We start from the raw sequence: 27,188 nt of genomic DNA on the forward strand, positions 1-27,188 counted from the left end.
TTGCAGATGTTGAAGGACGCCAGCCTTCTAAGTAAGGATAACCGGCTCTGTCCTTTCTTACACAGTATTGTCAGTCCAGTCTAATTTATCATCCAGCTGCACTCCCAGATATTTATAGGTCTGCACCCTCTGCACACAGTCACCTCTGATGATCACGGGGTCCATAAGGGGTCTGGGCCTCCTAAAATCCACCACCAGCTCCTTAAAAGCAATAGCAACAAAGCACAAAAAATAATTTAATCAATCAGACTCCTGCAAGTCACAGCATCAGGTAAAAGTGAAAACTACAGCAACAACAATAAAATTGTACAACGTAATAGTAATAATAACAGCAACAAAACTGTAAATATATAGACAATTGCACTGTATCTCAATCTTGTGAGAAAAGACATCAAATAAGTATATAATAATAATAATAATAATAATAATAATAATAATAATAATAATAATGATAATAATAATAGTAATATATTCATTAGATGCCTTTTCTCACATGTTGTCTTCTGGACAACAGTCAAGTCAGCAGTCTGATTGTGTGGCCTACTAAACCAGACTGAGAGACCATTTCAAGGCTCAGGACCCCTTTGCAGGTGTTTTGGTGTGGGACACCAGGTGTCTACAATATTCTAATTGTCTGCGATACTGACTTCTGGATTTTCATTAGCTATAAGCCATAATCAGCAAAATGAAAAGAAATAAACACTTGAAATATATCACTCTGTGTGTAATGAATCTTTATATGAGTTTCACTTTTTGAATTGAATTACTGAAATAAAGGGCGGCACGGTGGTGCAGTGAGTAGCACTGCTGCCTTGCAGTTAGGTGACCCGGGTTCAAGTTTGCATGTCCTCCCCGTGTCTGCGTGGGTTTCCTCCCACAGTCCAAAGACATGCAGGTTAGGTGCATTGGCGATCCTAATTTGTCTCTAGTGTGTGCTTGGTGTGTGTGTGTGCCCCGTGGTGGGCTGGCGCCCTGCCCGGGGTATGCGCCCTGTGCTGGATAATGGATGGATTAGTGAGATAAATTGAGTTTTCGATGATATTCTAATTTATTGAGATGCACCTGTATAACTGTGCTTTGTAAATTTTAATAAAATTTTAAATTATTCCAGCTGTTCCCAACAAATTTTAATAAAAATTTACCAAAGATACTTTTGTAATTCCTATATTCACCCCAAATCACAGAAACTGAGAAACAACGGCTCAACAGGGAAGGCTCCAATTAAACAATAGACACACAAAGACCTGCAGCCATAGGGACTGAGTTTGGGAATCAGTGATCTAAAAACAATGCCCCACTTACTTATGTTTGAAATTTGTCATTTTTAATCTTCTAGCAGGGCTTCTTAAGGGGCTAAGACCACCAGTACAGAATCAAATATCAAAAGTGCTATCACAATAGCAGCAGCGCCCGGATTTGGCGGCATAACTCATTTTAATGGCAGATGTATCAAAGTTAGAACATTAGAACAATGTGGATAAGAACAGGCCATTTGAGCTCAGCAAACCTGACCAGTCCTGTCCACTTAATTCCTCCATAACATCACAGCCGAGTTTTGAAGGCCCCTAAAGTTCTCCTGTCTGTCACCCTACTTGGTAGATTATCTCACGTGTCTGTGATTCTATTTGTGAAGAAAAACTTCCTAAAGTCTGTGTGACATTTACCCTTAACAAGTTTCCAACTGTGTCCCCGTGTTCTTGATGAACTCATTTTAAAATAACCGTCTCAATCCACTGGACTAATTCCCTTCATCATTTTAAACACTTCAGTCAGGTCTCCTCTTCATCTTCTTTTACTTAAACTGTAAAGGCTCAGCTCTTTTAATCTTTCCTCACAACTCATCCCCTGTAGCCCTGAATCAGCCTAGTCGCTCTTCTCTGGACCTTCTCTAGTGCTGTTATGACTTTATGGAGACCAAAACTGCACCCAGGACTCCACATGAGGCCTCACCAGCGTGTTATAAAGGTTGAGCAGAACCTCCTGTGACTTGTACTCCACACGTCAAGGCGCTATATAACCTAACATTCTGTTAGCCTTCTTAATGGCTTCTGAACACTGTCTGGCAGTTGATAGTGTCAAGTTTACTACAACTCTTAAATCCAGTCACCGTCTCGATCCACTACACTAATTCACTTCATCATGTTAAACACTTCAGTCAGGTCTCCTCTTCTTCTCCTATAAAGGCTCAGCTCTTTTAATCTTTCCTCATAACTCATCCCCTGTAGCCCTGAATCAGCAGAGTCGCTCTTCTCTGGACATTTTCTAGTGCTGTTATGACTTTATGGAGACCAAAACTGCACCCAGGACTCCACATGAGGCCTCACCAGCGTGTTATAAAGGTTGAGCAGAACCTCCTGTGACTTGTACTCCACACGTCAAGGCGCTATATAACCTGACATTCTGTTAGCCTTCTTAATGGCTTCTGAACACTGTTGGGACGTCGATAGCTTAGAGTCCACTACGACTCCTAAATCCTTCTCATAAGGCGGACTCTCGATTTTCCGAATGCCCATTGGGTACTCAAACCTCACATTTTTACTTCCTATGTGTAATTCTTTACATTTACTGACCATTAAATTTCATCTGCCACAAATCTGCCCAAGACTGTCTGCTATCCAAGTCCTTCTGTGATGATATAATGGATTCCAAATTATCTGCTAGCCCACCTATCTTGGTATCATCTGCAAACTTCACCAGCTTGTTACTTATATTCCTCTCTAAATCATTTACATATATTAAAAAGTTCTATAAATGGTGTTTCTTAAAGTGTACCTTCCTAGTGACAAATTATTTTAATGTATTTCATGGTTGAAAATATGAGGAAAGGCACTGTCCTTAACACTCACTGTAGTAAAAAGAAAAATGTACCCCCCATACCCTGGTTTAAAATTGTGGGTTCCAAAGTAGTCCCATGTCTCTTCCCAACAAAGTGTACAAACCTTTGTTGAGACTGGATGAAGGATGTGGAATTGTACAAAGAACAAAGACACACACCTTGAGCTTTACATATTAAACAACATGATCTGTAACCTTGAAATGGCATAAATCGATACCCCATATGTTTATGTTTGAAACCTGTCATTTTTAACCTTTTAGAGTTGCTCTTAAAGGGCTACGACCACCGGAAAAGATTAAAATATCGACACTATGATCATATTTGTGATAAGGAACTTTGAAATAGCATAATATGACACGCCACATGCCTCTATGACCAATATCCAGTAACTTTGACCACTTGTACCCCATTAATGGGGTGAGCCCCTGGGGTTGGTTGATGTAGCATTCACAACTTCAAAATCTTAGGATCAATTTTTGCGGAAGAGACCAATTTGGTTTTGTTTTTACCATAAGGGTGTAATTTCCTTTGCAAAATATGGTCCAAACATGGCCTATAAATGTGTGTTCTACGGTTCTAGTGAGCCAACAACAGCATGAAACCTCAAAAAGCTGGACATCTTGCATAGGTGGACATCAAGATGATTAGAACAGCACAGCATATGTTGGAGTTTTCTCATAGCGGTGAGTCAGGAAGCACTGGAGAATGTCAAAGTGTTAAGAAGTAACTCTTTCCAACACAATTTAATATGCTGTAAGTAGATGTACAGGATTACGGAAAGTAAAAATGTGAAATTTGAATACACAATGTGAGACGTGAACATAGACAGTACCTCTTATGATGAGGAGTTAAGAGTCCAGAAAGTGGACAGAAGCAATTAAGATGGCTAATAAGGTAGTAGGATAGACATCAAGCCGAGTCGATCCGTATAATCATATGTGGGGGATTTTCTCGGACCCGGGAGTGAGGAGGCGCCGGACAAATAAAACCTGAAGGGATTTCAACCGTTCAAAAGTAATTCTTATGAATTCGTATTACTTCCTCCTATTTCTTCTTTCTTTTAGGATTAAAAGTTGTTAACGAATGAGCGCTGGGGTTCTGCTTGAGCTTGACTTTCGAGGCCGTCCACATTCCATCCATCCATCCATTATACAACCCTCTATATCCTAACTACAGGGTCACGGGGGGTCTGCTGGAGCCAATCCCAGCCAACACAGGGCGCAAGGCAGGAAACAAACCCTGGGCAGGGCGCCAGCCCACCGCCGGGCGCATTCACATCCACCTTCACACCAAGCACACACTACGGACAATTTAGAATCTCCAATGCACCTAACCTGCATGTCTTTGGACTGTGGGAGGAAACCCACGTAGACACGGGGAGAACATGCAAACTCCACGCAGGGAGGACCCGGGAAGCGAACTCGGGTTTCCTAACTGCGAGGTAGCAGCACTACCCACTGCGCCACCGTGCCGCCCCCGTCCACATTCCCCCTGTCTGAATTGGTTTTACAAGTCTCAGTTTCACGTCTAACTACTACCGCGGCTGACTGAATTAACACCCTCTCTTTTCACACGATCGTCCACGTTATGTTGTGTCCCGGTGCACGCTGTGCAAAGTAAGTTTGCCGGACGAACCTGAGGCTGGCATTTAAATTGTGGGTGGAGTTGTAGCGGGCTTTCTTTTACGCAACCAATCATTTGTCGAATATGCTATATCAATCATTCTCATTCCCCAAATGAGTAACAGATTCTGGTTGTCAATCATTTGCCAAGCCCTACCCCCTCAACACCTCCTTGAAGCGTTTACAAACGGCCAATCATTTGTCGACGATGCTATATCAATCATTCCCATTCCCCAAATGAGCAACAGACTCTGGTTGTCAATCATTTTTCAGAACCTGCCCCCTCAACGCCTCCAGGAAGTGGTTACAGGCGCGCAAGCGACAGTGTGCGTGCTTCGAGTTTGCTAAACTAGGCATACAATGTCATTTGAAGAGGTCCGGTGTTTTAAAACAGTACATATCTAAAAGTCGAGAGTGGCCGGCTTCTCCTTTTGTGCTGTTTATTGAACTTGGTAGAATTTAAATACTTGCTTCTTACAGCTACTGTTTAGGGAGAAAGCACGCCGGCTGCACTGCTAGTAAATGAAGACATTCTTACTTATTGTAAACGGACTATATAAATTTATTAAAAACATGCCATTTTTTTATTTTCGTTACAGGTCAAAGTTAAGATTCCTTTCGGGATAAAATTTCTGGATGCCGTCATATCGGTTCCGATGCGTGAACTGCACATGCACGTCGGAGTCGTTGTGACGCACGGCGCCGGGGGAGACCTCCACTTCCGCCATTTGGTTTCCATGGCAACCTCCCTGGCGTCAAATGGCGTCTTGTGCGTGCGCTTCACCTGCAAAGGTCTCAACCTGAGCTACAGGACCAAGGCGTACAGGGCTGTGGTGGTGAGTTCCGTTTTTTCTGCTTTTTTTAAGCAAGGCTGATTTTATTTGTGTTGATTTGTTTTGATTTACTGGAATAAAGATGCAATAGCAGTAAACAAGTAGGAATAATTAAAATGCAAAATAGTTCAAGAAAAAATTACAGGAAAACCGTGAACGTGAACAACGAATATCTTCCTGTCCTTCCAGACTTCTCTGATGTAAACATTAACTTATTTACCTGCAAAAACAGTGCAGTGAAAAAGTATTTGCCCCCTCCTGATTTCTTAGATTTTTCCTTATTCATGTATTTTTGCCTGTTTCTGATCGCCAAACACATTTTATGTCCATCTAGGTCTTTCCCACCTTTGCCCGCCACTAAACTGGCATCACACTCAATCCTCACTTTATTTTCATTTATTTTTAATTATATACTGATGGGGAAAAAAAGAAACCGCATGCTGCTGCTGGTGTTGTTGTTGGAATAACAGTAAACAAATGGAAACAATTACAAGACAAGAAAAATAAAATGAAAACAGTGGCCTCTGTGAGCATGACCAATGAATGTCTTCCAGTCCTTCATTGTCTTGTGTGAGCACCAGTGGCATTTTTTTTGGCATGAAACATGTGGTGAAGCCATCCCAGAATTTTCCTGTATGTGTGCAGATTCCATCCATCCATCCATTTTCCAACCCGTTGAATCCGAACACAGGGTCACGGGGGTCTGCTTAAGCCAATCCCAGCCAACACAGGGCACAAGGCAGGGAACCAATCCTGGGCAGGGTGCCAACCCACCGCAGGACACACACAAACCAAGCACACACTAGGGCCAATTTAGAATTGCCAATCCACCTAACCTGCATGTCTTTGGACTGTGGGAGGAAGCCGGAGCGCCCGGAGGAAACCCACGCAGACACGGGGAGAACATGCAAACTCCACGCAGGGAGGACCCAGGAAGTGAACCCGGGTCCCCAGGTCTCCCAACTGCGAGGCAGCAGCACTACCCACTGCGCCACCGTGCCGCCCATGTGCAGATTCCTCTGACTTAAACATTAACTTTTTTTTACCTAGAAAAGTAGTGCCGTGAAAAATGTGCTTATCCATAACACTTGATTGTTTCTGATCTCCAAACAGATTTTGTCTATCTGTCTAGGTCTGGCATTGGACCCAATCCTCACCCTGTGTCTTGAAGGTGGTGAACCCCCAACATGGTTCCACATCATGGTTTTTGGCTGAGCCAGGACTGGTTATGAAGGGTTGCCTGACCACCAGTGGCTCACCACGGAAAACACCACCCACCAGGCTTGGCTCCAGAAGGGGGTCCCGGCAACCCTGTCTCAGACAGGGTACACTGCTTTTTAATTTGTACATGATGGTCAATGTGACCTTACAGCTCAAACACTTTTGTTAAGGAAGACTCTGCGAGGAGCACAAAGCTCCTGATGACCTACCTTTGAGTATAACTAAGTTGAACGAGCCCCTCCAACACGTCAAGGTGATAGATAGTTCAGGGTGGGGATCAAATTTGGTGTAATTCAAAGGACAAACTAAGTAAGCACAACACAAGTCACAGTTTTTCAATGATGATTTGATTTATTGAAGGAAAAATGTTCACCAATACCTACTGCACCCGTGTGAAAAAGTAACCCCCCAAACTTAATACTTGGTTGTGCCACCATTCACAACAACCAACTGCAATCAAAGGCATCCAGTAACAAGAGATTAATCTTTTGCATCATTCTTGAAAACATTTGGCCCGCTCTTCTCTACAGAATTGTTTTAATGCAGCCACATTGATAAAGGGGTTTCCACCATGGACTGCCCCTTTAAGGTCTCACCACAACATCTCCACAGGGTTCGAGTCAGGACTTTGACTAGTCCATTTCAAAACCTTTTTTTTTTTTTTCCTTTTCAGCCATTCTGAGGAGGGCTTGGTCTTGTACTTCGGGTCATTGTCCCGTTGCATAACCCAATTGTGCTTGAGCTTCTTCAGATCATGGACTGATGACTGGACATTCTCCTTCAGTACTTTCTGGTGGACAGCTGAATTCATACGTCCCTCAATTAGGGCAAGTTGACCAAAGCAACCCTACACCATCACACTACCGCTACCATGCTTGACCGTGAGCCTGATGTGCATGTCGTTTTATTGTAGGAAGCTGCGTTAGCGTTATGTCCGGTGTAAAAGAACCCACGTCTTCCAATAAACTTCCACTCATCAGTCCACAGAGCATTATCCCAAACGGTTTGGGGTAATCGAGTAATTTTTATTTGGCAAATGTTAAACAAGCCCTTATGTTCCTGTTGTTTAGCAGTGGCTCTAAAATCTCCCATGAATACCTTTTTTTTGCCCATGGTGGAGCCATAAACGCTGACATTAACTGAACTGAGGGAGGCCTGCAGTTCCTTTGATATTTGCCTAGGTTCTTCTGTGACTTCCCAGATGAATTTCTATGAGTTCTTGGAAGTCTTTTTGCTAGGCTGTCCAATCCTGAGCGGATTTCCACTGTTGTATATTTTCTCCCCTAAGCGGATTTCCACTCTTCCGTGTTTTCTCCATTTGGAGGTGACAACTGTCATGGTGGTTGACTGGAGTCCCAAGGTTTTAGAGATTGTTACCCTTTCCCAACTGATGTATTTCAGCAATTTTCTCAGGTCTTCTGGAATTTCTTTTGATCAAGGTATGGTGTGATTGATAGATAGATAGATAGATACTTTATTAATCCCCAAGGGGAAATTCACAGACTCCAGCAGCAGCATATTGATAAAAAACAATATTAAATTAAAGAGTGATAACAATGCAGTGCAAGTTAAAAAATGCAGGTGCAACAGACAATATCATTGTATAATGTTAATGTTTACCCCCCTGGGTGGAATTGAAGAGTCACATAGTGTGATGGAGGAATGATCTCCTCAGTCTGTCAGTGGAGCAGGACGATGACAGCAGTCTGTCGCTGAAGCTGCTCCTCTGTCTGGAGATGATCCTGTTCAGTGGATGCAGTGGATTCTCCATGATTGACAGGAGTCTGCTCAGCGCCCGTCGCTCTGCCACAGATGTCAAACTGTCCAGCTCCGTGCCTACAATAGAGCCTGCCTTCCTCACCAGTTTGTCCAGGCATGAGGCGTCCCTCTTCTTTATGCTGCCTCCCCAGCACACCACCACGTAGAAGAGGGCACTCGCCACAACCGTTTGATAGAACATCTGCAGCATCTTATTGCAGATGTTGAAGGACGCCAGCCTTCTAAGGAAGTATAACCGGCTCTGTCCTCTCTTACACAGAGCATCAGTATTGGCAGTCCAGTCCAGTTTATCATCCTTCATGCTGTTATTCTGCAACTTTTGCTCCAATTTTCTCCTGTACTGCTCCTTCGCCGCCCTGAGCTGGACTCAGACTTCCTTCTGGACACGCTTGAGCTCATGCTGATCACCGCCTTTAAAAGCCCTTTTCTTCTGGTTCAAAAGGCCCTTGATGTCACTTGTAATCCATGGCTTGTTGTTAGCATAGCAGCGTACAGTTCTTACTGGAACTACAATGTCCATACAGAAGTTGATGTAGTCAGTAGTGCAGTCAACAACCTCCTCAATGTTCTCACCATGTGACCCCTGCAGGATATTCCAGTCTGTAGTTCCAGTCCCTCAGTGCCTGCTCTGCCTCAGGGGTCCACTTCCTGAATGATCGTGTGGTTGCAGGTAGGACCCTCACTCTTGGTTTGTAGTGAGGCTGAAACAGAACCAGGTTATGATCTGCTTTCCCAAGCGCAGGCAGCGGGGTGGCGCTGTATGCGTCTTTAACGTTTGCATACAGTAGGTCAATAGTCCTGTTTCCCCAGGTGTTACAATCCATATACTGGGAGAAGGCAGGTAATGTTTTGTCCAGTGTCACATGGTTAAAATCTCCAGCGATTATCACAGGCGCCTCGAGGTGCTGCGTTTGTAGTTTAGCAACAGCGGAATGCATGATGTCACCTGCTGTCTCCACGTCGGCCCGAGGAGGGATGTAAACAATAACAACAATGACGTGTCCAAACTCTCTGGGCAAGTAATATGGATGCAGACTTACGGCCAATAGTTTAATGTCCCTGCATAGAGAGCGAGTCCTCCTCCTTTCCACTTCCCGCAGGTATTTGCGTCTCTGTCCGCTCTAACTGTGCTAAACCCGGGTAACTCCACGTTAGCATCTGGGATGTTAGTTGTTAGCCACGTTTCGCAAAAACACAACAAACTGCATTCTCTGTAGGTCCTGACATTTTCACCAGCGCAGCCAGTTCGTCGATCTTATTTGGTAGTGAGTTCACATTTCCCAGGATCACAGAAGGCTTGTAACACCACTTTCTCGCTAGTCACTTAGCTTTTTTGCTTCGCACCGGCTCTGCTGCCACGATACGACCTCCATACCTCGTCGGGTAAATAGGGAACCACACCGGCACGGGCCTTTGTTCTCAGTGCTTGAAGTTGACTACCTGAATAGATGAGTCTCGGCATGTAAAAAGTAATAAAAAGTGTCCAGGGAACGAGTTCACATAAAAGAAAGTGGTAGGAGTGATCAGAGAAAAAGGTAGAAAGATAAAGTCATACATGGAGCTGCTGGAAAGGCTGCCACTCGCGGCAGCGCCGGAGTGTGCTGCATGTTGAGACCTCTGAACAAACTTCACAACGGTTCTATTGAAGTGATGTTTAGATTCAGTTGGGCTGGGCAGCAATCTAGCCGCGTCTATGTCTAGTCTCATTTAACCTGTTGTCATTTCAATTGGGTGGATTGGTTGATTGAGTGACACGGGGGCAATTACTTTTTCACATGGTTGATATAAATGTTGGTGAACTTTTTTCCTTCAATAAATCAAATGATCATTTAAAAACAGTGCATTGTGCTCACTCAGCCTATTTGGAAATCAGAAACAATTAAGTGTTGTGAACCAGCAAACATATAGGAAATCAGCAAGAGGGGGCAAACATTTTTCATGGCACTGTATCTGTCCCTCTTTTGCTAAAGATTAGCAACACATGCATGTTCATGCACCTTTCATTAAAAAAAAAAAAAATCAAACCATGGGATGCTGGTGTATGTATGTTTTGATTGGCATCAGACCATTATGATGCCCTCTAACATCATCATCATCATGTGACAAAATACAGCCGTAGAAAGTAAATGAGAGCCTCATGACCACGTACTGCTCAGGAAAATCGAATGGCTGTGAACTCCCTAAATTGAAATGGCTTTTGGGGGCAGAAGGACAAGCCACAATGACACCGAGAGAACACACAGACGACACACACTGCGTAGAAGTGAGGCCAGGAGTTTACAAACCGCTTACCATTTTATTTATAGAGTTTAGCAAAGCAAAAGTTTAAAAGATAGCAATGCACACGTGTATTAGACACACAGGTTACAGGTAACACTACTCAATACAACAGGCAAATCCCGATAAAATGAGAACATGGATGTGAGAGGTGCCGTCTGCATTTACTTTTACTTATCTGGCTGACGACTTACGACATTTGAGAAAGACGTGGTCTCAGGTGTTTTCCCCTCTGGTTTTACAATGTACATGCTGATAAAATCTGGGGAATACATCTTTAAGATTCGCTTGATTAAAATCCCCAGCAATGATAAAAACTGCATCAGGGTGCGAGTTCTTTTGTTTACTGATAACGTCAAGCAATTTTTCAAGCCCTGACTTAACATTAGCCATGAGGAGGTACAGTGCATCTGGAAAGTATTCACAGCGCATCACTTTTTCCACATTTTGTTATGTTACAGCCTTATTCCCAAATGGATTAAATTCATTTTTTTTCCTCAGAATTCTGCACACAACACCCCATAATGACAACATGAAAAAAGTTTACTTGAGATTTTTGCAAATTTATTAAAAATAAAAAAACTGAGAAATCCCATGTCCATAAGTATTCACAGCCTTTGCTCAATACTTTGTCGATGCTCCTTTGGCAGCAATTCCAGCCTCAAGTCTTGTTGAATATGATGCCACAAGCTTGGCACACCTATCCTTGGCCAGTTTCGCCCATTGCTCTTTGCAGCACCTCTCAAGCTCCATCTGGTTGGATGGGAAGCGTCGGTGCACAGCCATTTTAAGATCTCTCCAGAGATGTTCAATCGGATTCAAGTCTGGGCTCTGGACATAGATTCTTATTATACTTTTTTGCCTTAGTTTTTGCATTCTTTTGTCCAACGCTTTTGTGTCTCTTTTTGCTGCGCAGCTCTTTCTTCTTTGCTTAAGCGTTTATGACGTTGTACTTTGTCTTTTACTCTTTGTCTTTTATTTCTGACCCCATTTGCTCTCTGTTCTTCGCTTATTCGTTTTTGTAGTTCTACTTTGTCTTTTTCTCTTTGTCTTTTATTTTTGACCGGGACTCCTCTTTCTTCTTCGCTTAGTCGTTTATGAAGTACAGCTTTCTCTCTTAATTATTGTCTTTTATTTGTGACCCCGTTTGGACCAACTCGTTTTTCATATTTACTTGGTCCAGACTGATTATTACTTTCCTTATTTTCCGAATTTGCACATAGATTATTCCTTTTCTTCTTTCAGCTGCTCCCTTTAGGGGTTGCCACAGCAGATCATCTTTTTCCATATCTTTCTGTCCTCTACATCTTGTTCTGTTACCCCCATCACCTGCATGTCTTCTCTCACCACATCCATAAACCTTCTCTAAGGCCTTCCACTCTTCCTCTTCCCTGGCAGCTCTATCCCTAGTACCCTTCTCTCATTATACCCCTCATTTCTCCTCTGCACATGTCCAAACCAATGCAATCTCGCCTCTCTGACTTTGTCTCCCAACTGTCCAACTTGAGCTGACCCTCTAATGTACTAATTTCTAATCCTATCCATCCTCGTCACAGATTATTATTTTTCTTTATTGCCTTTTTTTGTGCATTTTGTTCTCCCCATCGCTTTTTGGTGTCTTTTCGATGTGCAGATCTTTCTTCTTTACTTAGTCGTTTATGAAGTTGTACTTTGTCTTTTACTCTGTCTTTTATTTCTGACCCCATTTGCTCTCTGTTCTTCGCTTATTCGTTTTTGTAGTTCTACTTTGTCTTTTTCTCTTTGTCTTTTATTTTTGACCGGGACTCCTCTTTCTTCTTCGCTTAGTCGTTTATGAAGTACAGCTTTCTCTTTTAATTATTGTCTTTTATTTGTGACCCCGTTTGGACCAACTCGTTTTTCATATTTACTTGGTCCAGACTGATTATTACTTTCCTTATTTTCCGAATTTGCACATAGATTATTCTTCTTCTTTCAGCTCCTCCCGTTATGGGTTGCCCCGGCGAATCATCTTTTTTTTTATATCTTCCTGTCCTCGTAATTTTATTGTTACACCCATCACCTGCATGTCCTCTCTCAGCACATACATAAACCTTCTCTAAGGCCTTCCTCTTCCCTGCCAGCTCTATCCTTAGCACCCTTCTCCCAATATACCCAGCATCTCTCCTCTGCACATGTCAAAACCAACGTAATCTCGCCTCTCTGACTTTGTCTCCCAACCGTCTAACTTGAGCTGACCCTTTAACGTACTCATTTCTAATCCTATCCATCCTTATCACAGATTATTATTTTTCTTTATTGCCTTTTTTTGTGCATTTTTTTCTCTACATCGCTTTTTGGTGTCTTTTCGATGCACAGATCTTTTTTCTTCACTAAGTCTTTGCTTACATTGCTGTTTTTCTAAATTTGCATTCTTTTCTCTCCCATCGCTTTTGTGTTTCTTTTCGTCACACCGCTGTTTCTGCTTCGCTTAGTCGTGGACGTGTCATCTTTAACTTGTCATTTTTTTAAGCTGCTCTTTGTTCTATGCGACGTGAAAGTGTCTCTCTAAAGTGTCTCTTTGTCTCACTTCAAATGTCTCTCTTCAAATCTGTCTGACTTGGATGTCAGTATGACGTGACTTGACCGTGTTGCATGTGTCGTGGGACGTGAAAGTGTCTCTCTGAAGTGTCTCTCTTCAAAAGATCACGTCTCGTCGCCCAAAAGTCTCATCTCGTCCCAAGTTTTTTTTTTTTTTTTTAATAGAGAGATAAGCTAGACAGTGAAACACAAAGTACACGGCCATCCATAATGTTTGGGGAAAAAGACACATTTTTCCTTGATTTCGCCCTCTGCTCCACAGTTTAAAATTACAAATCAAACAATTCAGACAGGATTCTAGTGCACATTGCAGACTTTCATTTTAGGGGATTTGCTGACATTTTGGTCACACAACACGTTTTCTACACAATCCTCCCATTTCAGGGCACCGTAATGTCTGGATGCACCAATGGCACCCGTCATATTTAAGAGTTTCTCACATATCCCTTGCCATGAATGACTGCTTTAAGTTTGAAATTCATAGACATCAGCAGGTGCTGAGGAACTACTCTGGTGATGCTCTGCCAAGCAATGGCATTTTCTTAAACTGCCCACAGCATCCCATCACAAGACACTACGGCAAACGTGCACAGCCCTTTCCAACAGAGTCCTATTGCGACCAACGACTCTGCACATCCAAAATTCAGGCAACTCACCACCAAAAATGAGAAGTGAACCCACAGATTAAGAACCAATGATATGCAACATTAATCTTTATATATAATATGCTACTGTGGCTGTTTGTTTGTCCATCCAGGATTTGAAATCTCATGTAGCTCGCAAACCATTTGACCGATTGACCTGAAATTTGGTACACATATACTAAGTGACGTCTACTATCCACTTTCGGCGTGATGATTGACCTCCAAGGTTATTCCTCTTGTTGTTTTTATTTTATTTTATTGTAGAATCAACTGTACGGGCTTCGTTCTCATCGCTACCACCTTCGCCGTCACTTCCCCTACTTCTTTATATCAAATCATTCTTGAGGCAGATTGAAGACTTAAGTGCCAGCTTACAGTTGTGCTTGAAAGTTTGTGAACCCTTTACAATTTTCTATATTTCTGCATAAATATGACCTAAAACATCATCAGATTTTCACTCAAGTCCTAAAAGTAGATAAAGAGAAACCAGTTAAACAATCCATCCATCCATCCATCCATTCCCTTCCGCTTATCCGAGGTCGGGTCGCGGGGGCAGCAGCTTGAGCAGAGATGCCCAGACTTCCCTCTCCCCGGCCACTTCTTCTAGCTCTTCCGGGGGAATCCCAAGGCGTTCCCAGGCCAGCCGGGAGACATAGTCCCTCCAGCGTGTCCTGGGTCTTCACCGGGGCCTCCTCCCGGTTGGTCGTGCCCGGAACACTTCACCAGGGACGCGTCCAGGAGGCATCCTGATCAGATGCCAGAGCCACCTCATCTGACTCCTCTTGATGCGGAGGAGCAGCGGCTCTACTCTGAAACCCTCCCGGATGACTGAGCTTCTCACCCTATCTTTAAGGGAAAGCCCAGACACCCTGCGGAGGAAACTCATTTCAGCCGCTTGTATTCGCGATCTCGTTCTTTCGGTCACTACCCATAGCTCATGACCATAGGTGAGGGTAGGAACATAGATCGACTGGTAAATTGAGAGCTTTGCCTTATGGCTCAGCTCCTTTTTCACCACGACAGACCGATGCAGCGCCCACATTACTGCGGATGCCGCACCGATCCGCCTGTCGATCTCACGCTCCATTCTTCCCTCACTCGTGAACAAGACCCCGAGATACTTGAACTCCTCCACTTGGGGCAGGATCTCGCTCCCAACCCTGAGAGGGCACTCCACCCTTTTCCGGCTGAGGACCATGGTCTCGGATTTGGAGGTGCTGATTCCCATCCAGCCGCTTCACACTCGGCTGCGAACCGATCCAGAGAGAGCTGAAGATCACGGCCTGATGAAGAAAACAGGACAACATCATCTGCAAAAAGCAGTGACCCAATCCTGAGGCCAACAAACCGGACCCCCTCAACGCCCTGGCTGCGCCTAGAAATTCTGTCCATAAAAGTTATGAACAGAATCGGTGACAAAGGGCAGCCCTGGCGGAGTCCAACTCTCACTGGAAACGGGTTCGACTTACTGCCGGCAATGCGGACCAAGCTCTGACACCGGTTGTACAGGGACCGAACAGCCCTTATCAGGGGGTCCGGTACCCCATACTCCCGGAGCACCCCCCACAGGATTCCCCGAGGGACACGGTCGAACACCTTTTCCAAGTCCACAAAACACATGTAGACTGGTTGGGCAAACTCCCATGCACCCTCCAGGACTCTGCTAAGGGTATAGAGCTGGTCCACTGTTCCACGACCAGGACGAAAACCACACTGTTCCTCCTGAATCCGAGGTTCGACTATCCGACGGATCCTCCTCTCCAGAACCCCCGAATAGACTTTTCCAGGGAGGCTGAGGAGTGTGATCCCTCTGTAGTTGGAACACACCCTCCGATCCCCCTTCTTAAAGAGGGGACCACCACCCCGGTCTGCCAATCCAGAGGCACTGTCCCTGATGTCCATGCGATGTTGCAGAGACGTGTCAACCAAGACAGCCCTACAACATCCAGAGCCTTGAGGAACTCCGGGCGTATCTCATCCACCCCCGGGGCCCTGCCACCAAGGAGTTTTTTGACCACCTCCGTGACCTCAGTCCCAGAGATGGGGGAGCCCACTTCCGAGTCCCCAGGCTCTGCTTCCTCATTGGAAGGCATGTTAGTGGGATTGAGGAGGTCTTCGAAGTACTCCCCCCACCGACCCACAACGTCCCGAGTCGAGGTTAGCAGCGCACCATCCCCACCATATACAGTGTTGACACTGCACTGCTTCCCCCTCCTCAGACGCCGGATGGTGGACCAGAATCTCCTCGAAGCCGTCCGAAAGTCGTTCTCCATGGCCTCCCCAAACTCCTCCCACGCCCGAGTTTTTGCCTCAGCAACCACTGAAGCCGCATTACGCTTGGCCTGCCGGTACCTATCAGCTGCCTCCAGGGTCCCACAGGACAAAAGGGACCGGTAGGACTCATTCTTCAGCTTGACGGCATCCTTCACCGCCGGTGTCCACCAACGGGTTCGGGGATTGCCGCCACGACGGGCACCGACCACCTTACGGCCACAGTTCTGGTCAGCCGCCTCAACAATAGAGGCACGGAACATGGCCCATTCGGACTCAATGTCCCCCACCTCCCTCGGGATGTGGTCAAAGTTCTGCCGGAGGGGGGAGTTGAAACTACTTCTGACAGGGGGCTCTGCCAGACGTTCCCAGCAGACCCTCACAACACGTTTGGAATAAACTTTTCCAGTTTAATTTACCACTAAAATGTATGCTTTTTTACTAACTGAATATATTTAAATTAAATTTAATAATTTAAATAAATAATAGTGTAATTTAAATTTAATGATTTAAATTCTCCTTACCTCCCAGGATTATATAAGCAAATCAAAGGACTACAAACTGAAGGGATTATTCCTTGGAGGTAAGTAGAACTTTCATAAGAAGCACATAAAAATAACAAAAATGTAATTAATCTTGTATAAGGTCAAGCATTCATAAAAAGGAAGCCTTTAACAGTTGCTTATTTGATAATCTAAATCTACAAACACTGAGTTTGGATTAAAATGTTTGTGGCATTAATTTGACCTAATGTATAATTCAATCATTATCTTAGTCCAAATTATACTTGCTGAGGTTCACAGTCTTGTTTTTATGACCTCTTTTTCTTTGTTGTGCTATTTATTTATGTTTATTATGTACATTATTCTCCGTTTTGATTTTGACTCTGTATGTAGGCTGCCTGTGTTATGTTCCATGTGTATTGTGGGTAGTTCCCCCCCCCCAAAGAGGTGGGGCCACCTGCCAGTCACCACCAGGAACTGCCCTTTGCCCGGCAGTTCCTGGTGGTTCCTTTCAAATGCGCTTGGGGTCGGTGAGTTTTTGTGTTTGGCTATGCTTCTGCTTGCCCTCATGTTCAGTGTTTCAGCTATTCTTGGGATTTCATATTGGTACCCTGTTTGATTTTAGATTTGCCGTTAACAGTGTGGCACCGGGCTGGGGTTCCTACCCGGACAGGATGCCCAGGAGGACCGGAGGAGGGCTTGTGCCTTCTGCAGAACACGAGGGGGCGTCAGCCCTGGTTGCTTTGGGAGCCACGGGTACAGAGCATGGAAGCTCAACCCTGTAGGGGCCCGTGGTCACTGCCAGGGGGCGCCCCGATGCCTTGGGAGCCCTGGACCTCAGTACTTCCGCCACACCCGGAAGTACTGGGGGGAAGAGGATTGGGGACACCTGGAGGACTTCCGGATATACCGGCAGAGCTTCTGCCACACAGGGGTGTGGCTACAGAAACCCTCAGGAAGCACCTGGAGTCCTTCCGGGGTGTATGAAAGGGGTTAATAAGAATTTTAAGAATTTGATGATTGTAAAGAGTTTAATTTATGATTGTAAATGTGTATGAGAAATGCACATTTTTAGGATGTAAGGATCTCTTTGTAAACGATGTTTGCATTTCCGCCCTCGGGCTGTCTGCTGAGCTTACTCTTGAGCCTGCAACATAAAGTTGGCCATGTGAGAAGCCATCTTGTGTCAAGTCAATGCCGACCTTTTTTTAGAGTCTGGCCTTGTCACTTATTGTCGTAGCGAAGCAGACCCTTACTGGAAATTGGAATGGGAGGTCAGAGGGTATGAGAGGGATGCGAGGAATAAATAGAGTCTCTCCTGAGCCAGTGCCAGTGAAGACCGTTGCCTCAATGAGGCTCTTGTGCAGATATTTGATCTGAAGCCTGGTGCCATTACGAAGTTTTGGTGGTTGTAAGTTTCATAGTAATATAATTGGTGCGCCGACCTTCAAAAGTAGAGTATGCAAAGGCATCCCCAGGTGATTAAGAGTGTGAAGAAACTAAATGAAAAGGCAGGAGTCACCAGCAGGAAGACGTGATGGAAGGCAAATGATGACAGGCTTGGAGCAGTGGAGTAAGAAAGAAGGGAGCAGTGAGCACGACAAACAGCTGAGGAAAGTAAGGAAGCGAGTGAGGAGGCACATGAGTGCGGGATGTCGTTAATGTACAGTGGTGTGAAAAACTATTTGCCCCCTTCCTGATTTCTTATTCTTTTGCATGTTTGTCACACACAATGTTTCTGATCATCAAACACATTTAACCATTAGTCAAATATAACACAAGTAAACACAAAATGCAGTTTGTAAATGGTGGTTTTTATTATTTAGGGAGAAAAAAAAATCCAAACCTACATGGCCCTGTGTGAAAAAGTAATTGCCCCCTGACCCTAATAACTGGTTGGGCCACCCTTAGCAGCAATAACTGCAATCAAGCGTTTGCGATAACTTGCAACGAGTCTTTTACAGCGCTCTGGAGGAATTTTGGCCCACTCATCTTTGCAAAATTGTTGTAATTCAGCTTTATTTGAGGGTTTTCTAGCATGAACCGCCTTTTTAAGGTCATGCCATAGCATCTCAATTGGATTCAGGTCAGGACTTTGACTAGGCCACTCCAAAGTCTTCATTTTGTTTTTCTTCAGCCATTCAGAGGTGGATTTGCTGGTGTGTTTTGGGTCATTGTCCTGTTGCAGCACCCAAGATCGCTTCAGCTTGAGTTGACGAACAGTTGGCCGGACATTCTCCTTCAGGATTTTTTGGTAGACAGTAGAATTCATGGTTCCATCTATCACAGCAAGCCTTCCAGGTCCTGAAGCAGCAAAACAACCCCAGACCATCACACTACCACCACCATATTTTACTGTTGGTATAATGTTCTTTTTCTGAAATGCTGTGTTCCTTTTACGCCAGATGTAATGGGACATTTGCCTTCCAAAAAGTTCAACTTTTGACTCATCAGTCCACAAGGTATTTTCCCAAAAGTCTTGGCAATCATTGAGATGTTTCTTGGCAAAATTGAGACGAGCCCTAATGTTCTTTTTGCTTAACAGTGGTTTGCGTCTTGGAAATCTGCCATGCAGGCCGTTTTTGCCCAGTCTCTTTCTTATGGTGGAGTTGTGAACACTGACCTTAATTGAGGCAAGTGAGGCCCGCAGTTCTTTAGACGTTGTCCTGGGGTCTTTTGTGACCTCTCGGATGAGTCGTCTATGTGCTCTTGGGGTAATTTTGGTCGGCCGGCCACTCCTGGGAAGGTTCACCACTGTTCCATGTTTTTGCCATTTATGGATAATGGCTCTCACTGTGGTTCGCTGGAGTCCCAAAGCTTTAGAAATGGCTTTATAACCTTTACCAGACTGATAGATCTCAATTACTTCTGTTCTCATTTGTTCCTGAATTTCTTTGGATCTTGGCATGATGTCTAGCTTTTGAGGTGCTTTTGGTCTACTTCTCTGTGTCAGGCAGCTCCTATTTAAGTGATTTCTTGATTGAAACAGGTGTGGCAGTAATCAGGCCTGGGGGTGGCTACGGAAATTGAACTCAGGTGTGATACACCACAGTTAGGTTATTTTTTAACAAGGGGGCAATTACTTTTTCACACAGGGCCATGTAGGTTTGGATTTTTTTTCTCCCTAAATAATAAACACCATCATTGAAAAACTGCATTTTGTGTTTACTTGTGTTATATTTGACTAATGGTTAAATGTGTTTGATGATCAGAAACATTTTGTGTGACAAACCTGCAAAAGAATAAGAAATCAGGAAGGGGGCAAATAGTTTTTCACACCACTGTATATAGGCAGGGAACCAACCACGTGGTAGGTGTGTGGACAGCGGCCATGCGGAAAAAGGAAGGGGGACCGGGAGTGGCACTTGTGTGTCACTGCTGTGAAATAAATCCTCTGTTAACGGAAATAAGGAATGAAACCTCCAAAAGGAGAGTTCAGTTACAAAAGTTCCTTACGGCATAATGGTGAGAACTGCCAAAAAGAAGACGTTATTTTCAAAAGTTCGTTACGGGGCACGGTACGAAATTAAACATATTTAACATTTGTAACTACAGTGTAAGGGATGAGCATGGGAAATTTGGCCTTCCTACATATATTGGAAGTCACAGAAATAGTGAGGAGGGGTTTCCCCTATCTATATATACAGTTTAGGGGGTACACCCCTTTCCCCCCTTTGGGTGTTGCAATAGGACATGAAACATAGCTAACGTTTGTAAGTACACTGCAAAGAAGGAGCATGTGAAATTTCAGCTTTCCTCCTGTATGAAAAGTGGGAGAATTAGTGATGAGTCAGTGAGGGCTTTGCCTTTTATATGTAGAGATATAGCACCACTGTTGTTGTTGTCATCATGTCTTGTCTGTTCACATAAAACAGCTCATTTCCCAGTGGGCCAATTTTGTTCAATTTGACAGATTTCTTATTCCAGAAAATTTGTTAAAGTTACATTTTTGTTGAGATATCTCAAGAACAGTGCACTGTACAAACGTTTGAAATTTCAAAAACTTCCCATTGACAAGCATAGGCGAGAGAAGAGGGGCATCATTGTTCATAATGGCACTCAGTTTTGTCTTCATTCTATTCCCCTCTACTACCCTCAGGGTTATCCACAGTGCGTCCGATAACTGAGCCTGCCTTCTTAATCCGCTTGTCGATTTGGTGGGCCTTCCTTGAGGTGGTGTTTATGGCCCATGTCACCACATTGGCTTTCACTGAAATATAAAAGATGTCACACTTCTCACTGAAGGAACGCAGTTTCCTAAGAAAGAAGAGTCTGCCCTGCCCATTCTTCTACAGTTCCGCTGTGTTACGAGACCAGTCCAGACTGTCATTGATGTGGACCCCCAAGTACTTGTAGCAGCGTCCCATGAGAGCAGAGTATTTACTGACATGTTCAGCCAACATGCAACACATTGATTGGCCCCCTCTAGTTCCATGATTAACAAGAATGGATTAAATTAGAGAAATTCATTGTAATTGGTAGAAGACATAAATTAGCTTATCTGATGTAACCCTTACTTCTGTTTCTGTGTTCCCATCCATCCACTCATCAATTCATTATCCAACCTGCCAAATCCTAACATACAGTACCAGCCAACACAGGGCGCAAGGCAGGAACAAATCCCGGGCAGGGCACAATAACACACACACCAAGCACACACACGGGACAATTTAGAATCGCCAATGCACCAAACCTGCATGTCTTTGGACTGTGGGAGAAAACCAGAGTACCCGGAGGAAACCCACGAAGACACTGGGAGAACATGCAAACTCCACGCAGGGAGGACCCGGGAAGCGAACCCAGGTCTCTTAACTGCAGTGGTTCTCAATCTGTGGGGTGGGCCCCCCTAGGGGGGGGGTGAAGTAACAAAAAGGGGGGCGCGAAGATGTGAAAAAAAGAAAACAAGAATCGAAAATATGAAAAATACATCTATTGAAACCAAAACAAATTAACTTAAACTACATTCTTATACTAGAAAAATAAATATAGAGTTAGATAAATGTCGATAAAAGTTAAGTAGGTATAATAAAATATGCATCTACAGTTAGGTCCATAAATATTTGGACAGACAACTTTTTTCTAATTTTGGTTCTGTACATTACCACAATGAATTGTAAATGAAACAACTCAGAAGCAGTTGAAGTGCAGACTTTCAGCTTTAATTCAGTGGGGTGAACAAAACGATTGCATAGAAATGTGAGGCCACTAAAGCATTTTTTGAACACAATCCCTTCATTTCAGGGGCTCAAAAGTAATTGGACAAATTAAATAACTGGAAATCAAATGTTCATTTGTAATATTTAGTTGAAAACCCTTTGCTGGCAATGACAGCCTGAAGTCTTGAACTCCTGGACATCACCAGATGTTGGGTTTCCTCCTTTTTAATGCTCTGCCAGGCCTTTACTGCAGCGGCTTTCAGTTGCTGTTTGTTTGTGGGCCTTTCTGTCTGAAGTTTAGTCTTCAACAAGTGAAATGCCTGCTCAGTTGGGTTAAGATCAGGTGACTGACTTGGCCATTCAAGAATTTTCCACTTCTTTGCTTTAATAAACTCCTGGGTTGCTTTGGCTGTATGTTTTGGGTCATTGTCCATCTGTACCATGAATCAATTTGACTGCTGTATTTAGCTGGATTTGAGCAGACAGTATGTCTCTGAACACCTCAGAATTCATTCGGCTGCTTCTGTCCTGTGTCACATCATCAATAAACACGAGTGTCCCAGTGACACTGGCAGCCATGCACGCCCAAGCCATCACACTGCCTCCCTCCACTGTGTTTTACAGATGATGTGCTATGCTTTGGATAATGAGCTGTTCCACGCCTTCTCCAGACTTTTTTCTTGCCATCATTCTGGTAGAGGTTGATCTTGGTTTCATCTGTCCAAAGAATGTTTTTCCAGAACTGTGCTGGCTTTGTTAGATATTCTTTAGCAAAGTCTAATCTATCCTTTCTATTCTTGAGGCTTATGAGTGGCTTACACCTTGCAGTGCACCCTCTGTATTTACTTTCATGCAGTCTTCTCTTTATGGTAGACTTGGATATCGATACGCCCGCCTACCCCCTGGAGAGTGTTGTTCACTTGGTTGGCTGTTGTGAAGGGGTTTCTCTTCACCATGGAAATGATTCTGAGATCATCCACCACTGTTGTCTTCCGTGGACATCCAGGTGTTTTTGCGTTGCTGAGTTCACCAGTGCTTGCTTTCTTTTTCAGGATGGACCAAACTGTAGATGTTGCCACTCGTAATATTGGAGCAATTTCTTAGATGACTTTTATCTGTTTTCGCAGCTTAAGGATGGCTTCTTTCACCTGCATGGAGAGCTCCTTTGACCGCATGTTGTCTGTTCACAGCAAAATCTTCCACATGCAAGCACCACACCTCAAATCAACTCCAGACCTTTTATCTGCTTAATTGGCAAGTCCGTCGTTATGTCCTTATCAACACCTGCCCATGAAATAGCCAAAGAAATTGTCCAGTTACTTTTGAGTCCCTGAAATGAAGGGATTGTGTTCAAAAAATGCTTTAGTGGCCTCACATTTTTATGCAATCGTTTTGTTCACTCCACTGAATTAAAGCTGAAAGTCTGCACTTCAACTGCTTCTGAGTTGTTTCATTTAAAATTCATTGTGGTGATGTACAGAACCAAAATGAGAAAAAAGTTGTCTCTGTCCAAATATTTATGGACCTAACTCTATATATATCATTAATTAAAAAAGAACAAATTGGTATTAGTGGGCTCCTTTCAAAAAAATGTTAGAGGGGGCGCGATTAAAACTGTTATGAAAACTCGGGTCGCAAATACTTAAAGGTTGAGAAACGCTGCCTTACTGCGAGGCAGCAGCTCTACCACTGTGCCACCGTGCCGCCCTTCTGTGTTCCCATTACCTGAAATATTGTGGGGAAAAAACAGACAGAGAAGTACACCAGTAGCCATTAAAAAATAAATATTAGAAATCTGTTCTTAAGGAAACAACTGAGCAGGTGAGGTAAATACTGTATATTAATTCCTCAGGTTTGTTGTATATGGCAAGAGCCCTGTGATGTAAACACTGACATCTTGAAGTGTAAATTACAGGGAAATGGCAGCCTCACAGAGTGTGTTTTCTGAATATTTTGTGCCGTCCAGACAACCAGTGGAAACTCTGAGAGGAGCATTGTTTTCATTGAAATTAATTTCCAAACCTTTTTTTCATCTAGGACGCTCCATGGGCGCTCGAGCTGCTGCTGCCACCGCTGCAGACCCGACACACCTTCCAGTGAACGGCATCGACATTCGAGGATTAATATTCTTGTCCTATCCATTGCACCCAGCAAAAGAGCAGAAGAAGCTCAGGACGAGTGATCTAGTACTTTTGCATCAGCCAGTGCTGTTCATTTCAGGAACAGCTGATGAAATGTGTGAAAAGGTAGAAGACTTTGTATTTCTGTATGTATTTGTTGATTTACATGTACAGTGCATCCGGAAAGTATTCCCAGCGCATCACTTTTTCCACCATTCCACCATTTAATCCAAAATGGATTAAATTCATTTTTTCCTCAGAATTCTACACACAACACCCCATAATGACAACGTGAAAAAAGTTTACTTGAGGTTTTTGCAAATTTATTAAAAATAAAAAACACTGAGAAATCCCATGTCCATAAGTATTCACAGCCTTTGCTCAATACTTTGTCGATGCACCTTTGGCAGCAATTCCAGCCTCAAGTCTTGTTGAATATGATGCCACAAGCTTGGCACACCTATCCTTGGCCAGTTTGGCCCATTCCTCTTTGCAGCACCTCTTAAGCTCCATCAGGTTGGATGGGAAGCGTCGGTGCACAGCCATTTTAAGATCTCTCCAGAGATGTTCAATCGGATTCAAGTCTGGGCTCTGGCTGGGCCACTCAGGGACATTCACAGAGTTGTCCTGAAGCCACTCCTTTGATATCTTGGCTGTGTGCTTAGGGTCGTTGTCCTGCTGAAAGATGAACAGTCGCCCCAGTCTGAGGTCCAGAGCGCTCTGGAGCAGGTTTTCATCCAGGATGTCTCTGTACATTGCTGCAGTCATCTTTCCCTTTATCCTGACTAGTCTCCCAGTCCCTGCCGCTGAAAAAACATCCCCACAGCATGATGCTGCCACCACCATGCTTCACTGTAGGTATGGTGCCAGGTTTCCTCCAAACGTGATGCCTGGCATTCACACCAAAGAGTTCAATCTTTATCTCATCAGACCAGAGAATTTTCTTTCTCATGGTCTGAGAGTCCTTCAGGTGCCTTTTACTAAGGAGTGGCTTCTGTCTGGCCACTCTACCATACAGGCCTGATTGGTGGAGTGCTGCAGAGATGGTTGTCCTTCTGGAAGGTTCTCCTCTATCAGAGCTCCAGAGGTCCTCTGGAGAGAGTGACCATCGGGTGATGAAGACCATGGAGCGGCTGCTGCATCACCACCTGAGGCCATAGGTCCGCCACACCCTCGACCCTCTGCAGTTCGCATACCAGGAGAAGGTGGGAGCGGAGGATGCCATCATCTACATGCTACATCCGGAAAGTATTCACAGTATTCAAAGTATTCTCAATTTTGTTTATTTTTAATAAATTTGCAAAAATCTCAAGTAAGCTGTTTTCACGTTGTCATTATGGGGTGTTGTGTGTAGAATTCTGAGGAAAAAAATGAATTTAATCCATTTTGGAATAAGGCTGTAACATAACAAAATGTGGAAAAAGTGATGCGCTGGGAATACTTTCCAGATGCACTGTACTTGGGCGTGTAGCTGGATGATAAACTGGACTGGACTGCCAATACTGATGCTCTGTGTAAGAGAGGACAGAGCCGACTATACTTCCTTAGAAGGCTTGCGTCCTTCAACATCTGCAATAAGATGCTGCAGATGTTCTATCAGACGGTTGTGGCGAGCGCCCTCTTCTACGCGGTGGTGTGCTGGGGAGGCAGCATAAAGAAGAGGGGCGCCTCATGCCTGGACAAACTGGTGAGGAAGGCAGGCTCTATTGTAGGCATGGAGCTGGACAGTTTGACATCTGTGGCAGAGCGGCGGGCGCTGAGCAGACTCCTGTCAATCATGGAGAATCCACTGCATACACTGAACAGGATCATCTCCAGACAGAGGAGCAGCTTCAGCGACAGACTGCTGTCACCGTCCTGCTCCACTGACAGACTGAGGAGATCGTTCCTCCATCACATTATGTGACTCTTCAATTCCACCGGGGGGGTTAAACGTTAACATTATATAAAGCTATTGTCTGTTTTACCTGCATTGTTATCACTGTTTAATTTAATACTGTTTTTATCAGTATGATGCTGCTGGAGTATGGGAATTTCCCCTTGGGATTAATTAATTAAAAATTAATTAAGTCTATCTTTTATATAGTACCTTTCACAGCTATCTATCTAGACAAAATAGCAGTTGTTAGAAATCTACACCACTTGTAGATGATTGTCCTTTCAGTGGAAACGATTGAATTCAAATAACCTGTTACCTCTTTAAATCCCTTGCCAGACTACAAGACATCCACAACCTTCTTCCTGAGGGCCTTAGAGAGCACTTTTAATCTTGACATGATGACACCACACATGTCAATAGCAAGGAGAACGCCAGACCCTTGATATCCGTGCCTTCAATAAGATAGTCATATCCACCTGTGCACTTATCATTGGCACTTTATGTAGAAAGCCTGGTTCTGATTGGATGGATCTGAGGCTGCTAATCACAAATATAATATATTCCATCCATCCATTATCCAACCCGCTGAATCCGAACACAGGGTCACGGGGATCTGCTGGAGCCAATCCCAGCCAGCACAGGGCACAAGGCAGGAACCAATCCCGGGCAGGGTGCCAACCCACCGCAGTATAATACAGTATATTGAATTATATAATAATATATTGTATAATATATATATTGTATTCAGAACGCTAATCACTACTCATTTCTGTTTCTTATTATTAGAGTTTATTAGACGACGTAATAAGGAAGCTTGCAGCACCCACCACAGTTCATTGGATAGAAGGAGCCAATCACGGCATGGGATTGAAAGGACGAACAGAAGACGATGTTATGGATGAAATGAACACCCACGTGCTGGCATGGATAAAAGAGGTTTGTGGTGGTTCAGATGATCATGACTAGATTTGCAGTAAAACATTCAACTTGAACTGAAGGAGTCACCTGGACAGTCGTCTTAACCAGAACCACTTGAACCAGGGCCAGCACTCATTGAAAACCTGCAGCGTTCCCACGGGTTCACACTGGGAGAACCTCTATGTGTAGCACGTGTCACATTTCAACAACCTTCCTATGGGTCCACAAAGTACTGTATTTGCATCTCCTGGAACAGTTTTTTGCACCTGTTGGTAAAGGTTTTGTGGATATCATCATTTTGGAAAATATTTAGTAAGTTTGAACCTTTAAGGGAAGCACCAAGATCTGAGCATAGCTGCTTGTTTTGATTAGTACTAATATTTTTATTTTACAAAATAAAGAGCACAATTTTCATCACGTCTCAATAAAATGTTTTAAAAACACTCACTGCCATCCTCATAGGTTCCATTTTTAGGTAAACTGCCTTTTAGCAGCAGCAACTTCAACCCTCAACCTGGCACAAAGGACATAGCTGGCCTGCTCCTTATTATAAAGTTGCTGCGTCTCAGT

General features: G+C 43.9%; 1 protein-coding gene across 1 annotated transcript; it reads left to right on the forward strand.

The window, feature by feature from the left end:
* The first annotated feature begins 4,739 nt into the window (after positions 1-4,739).
* On the forward strand, positions 4,740-27,061 carry tex30 (testis expressed 30). The gene is made up of 5 exons (XM_028801233.2): positions 4,740-4,833; positions 5,058-5,294; positions 16,574-16,625; positions 23,739-23,947; positions 26,487-27,061. Exons 1-5 carry the CDS (start codon positions 4,819-4,821, stop codon positions 26,664-26,666), a joined length of 693 nt encoding a protein of 230 aa, XP_028657066.1. The 5' UTR covers positions 4,740-4,818; the 3' UTR covers positions 26,667-27,061.
* The last annotated feature ends 127 nt before the right edge of the window (positions 27,062-27,188 follow it).

This window comes from Erpetoichthys calabaricus, chromosome 4 (genome assembly GCF_900747795.2).
Source record: "Erpetoichthys calabaricus chromosome 4, fErpCal1.3, whole genome shotgun sequence".
NCBI lineage: Eukaryota > Metazoa > Chordata > Cladistia > Polypteriformes > Polypteridae > Erpetoichthys > Erpetoichthys calabaricus.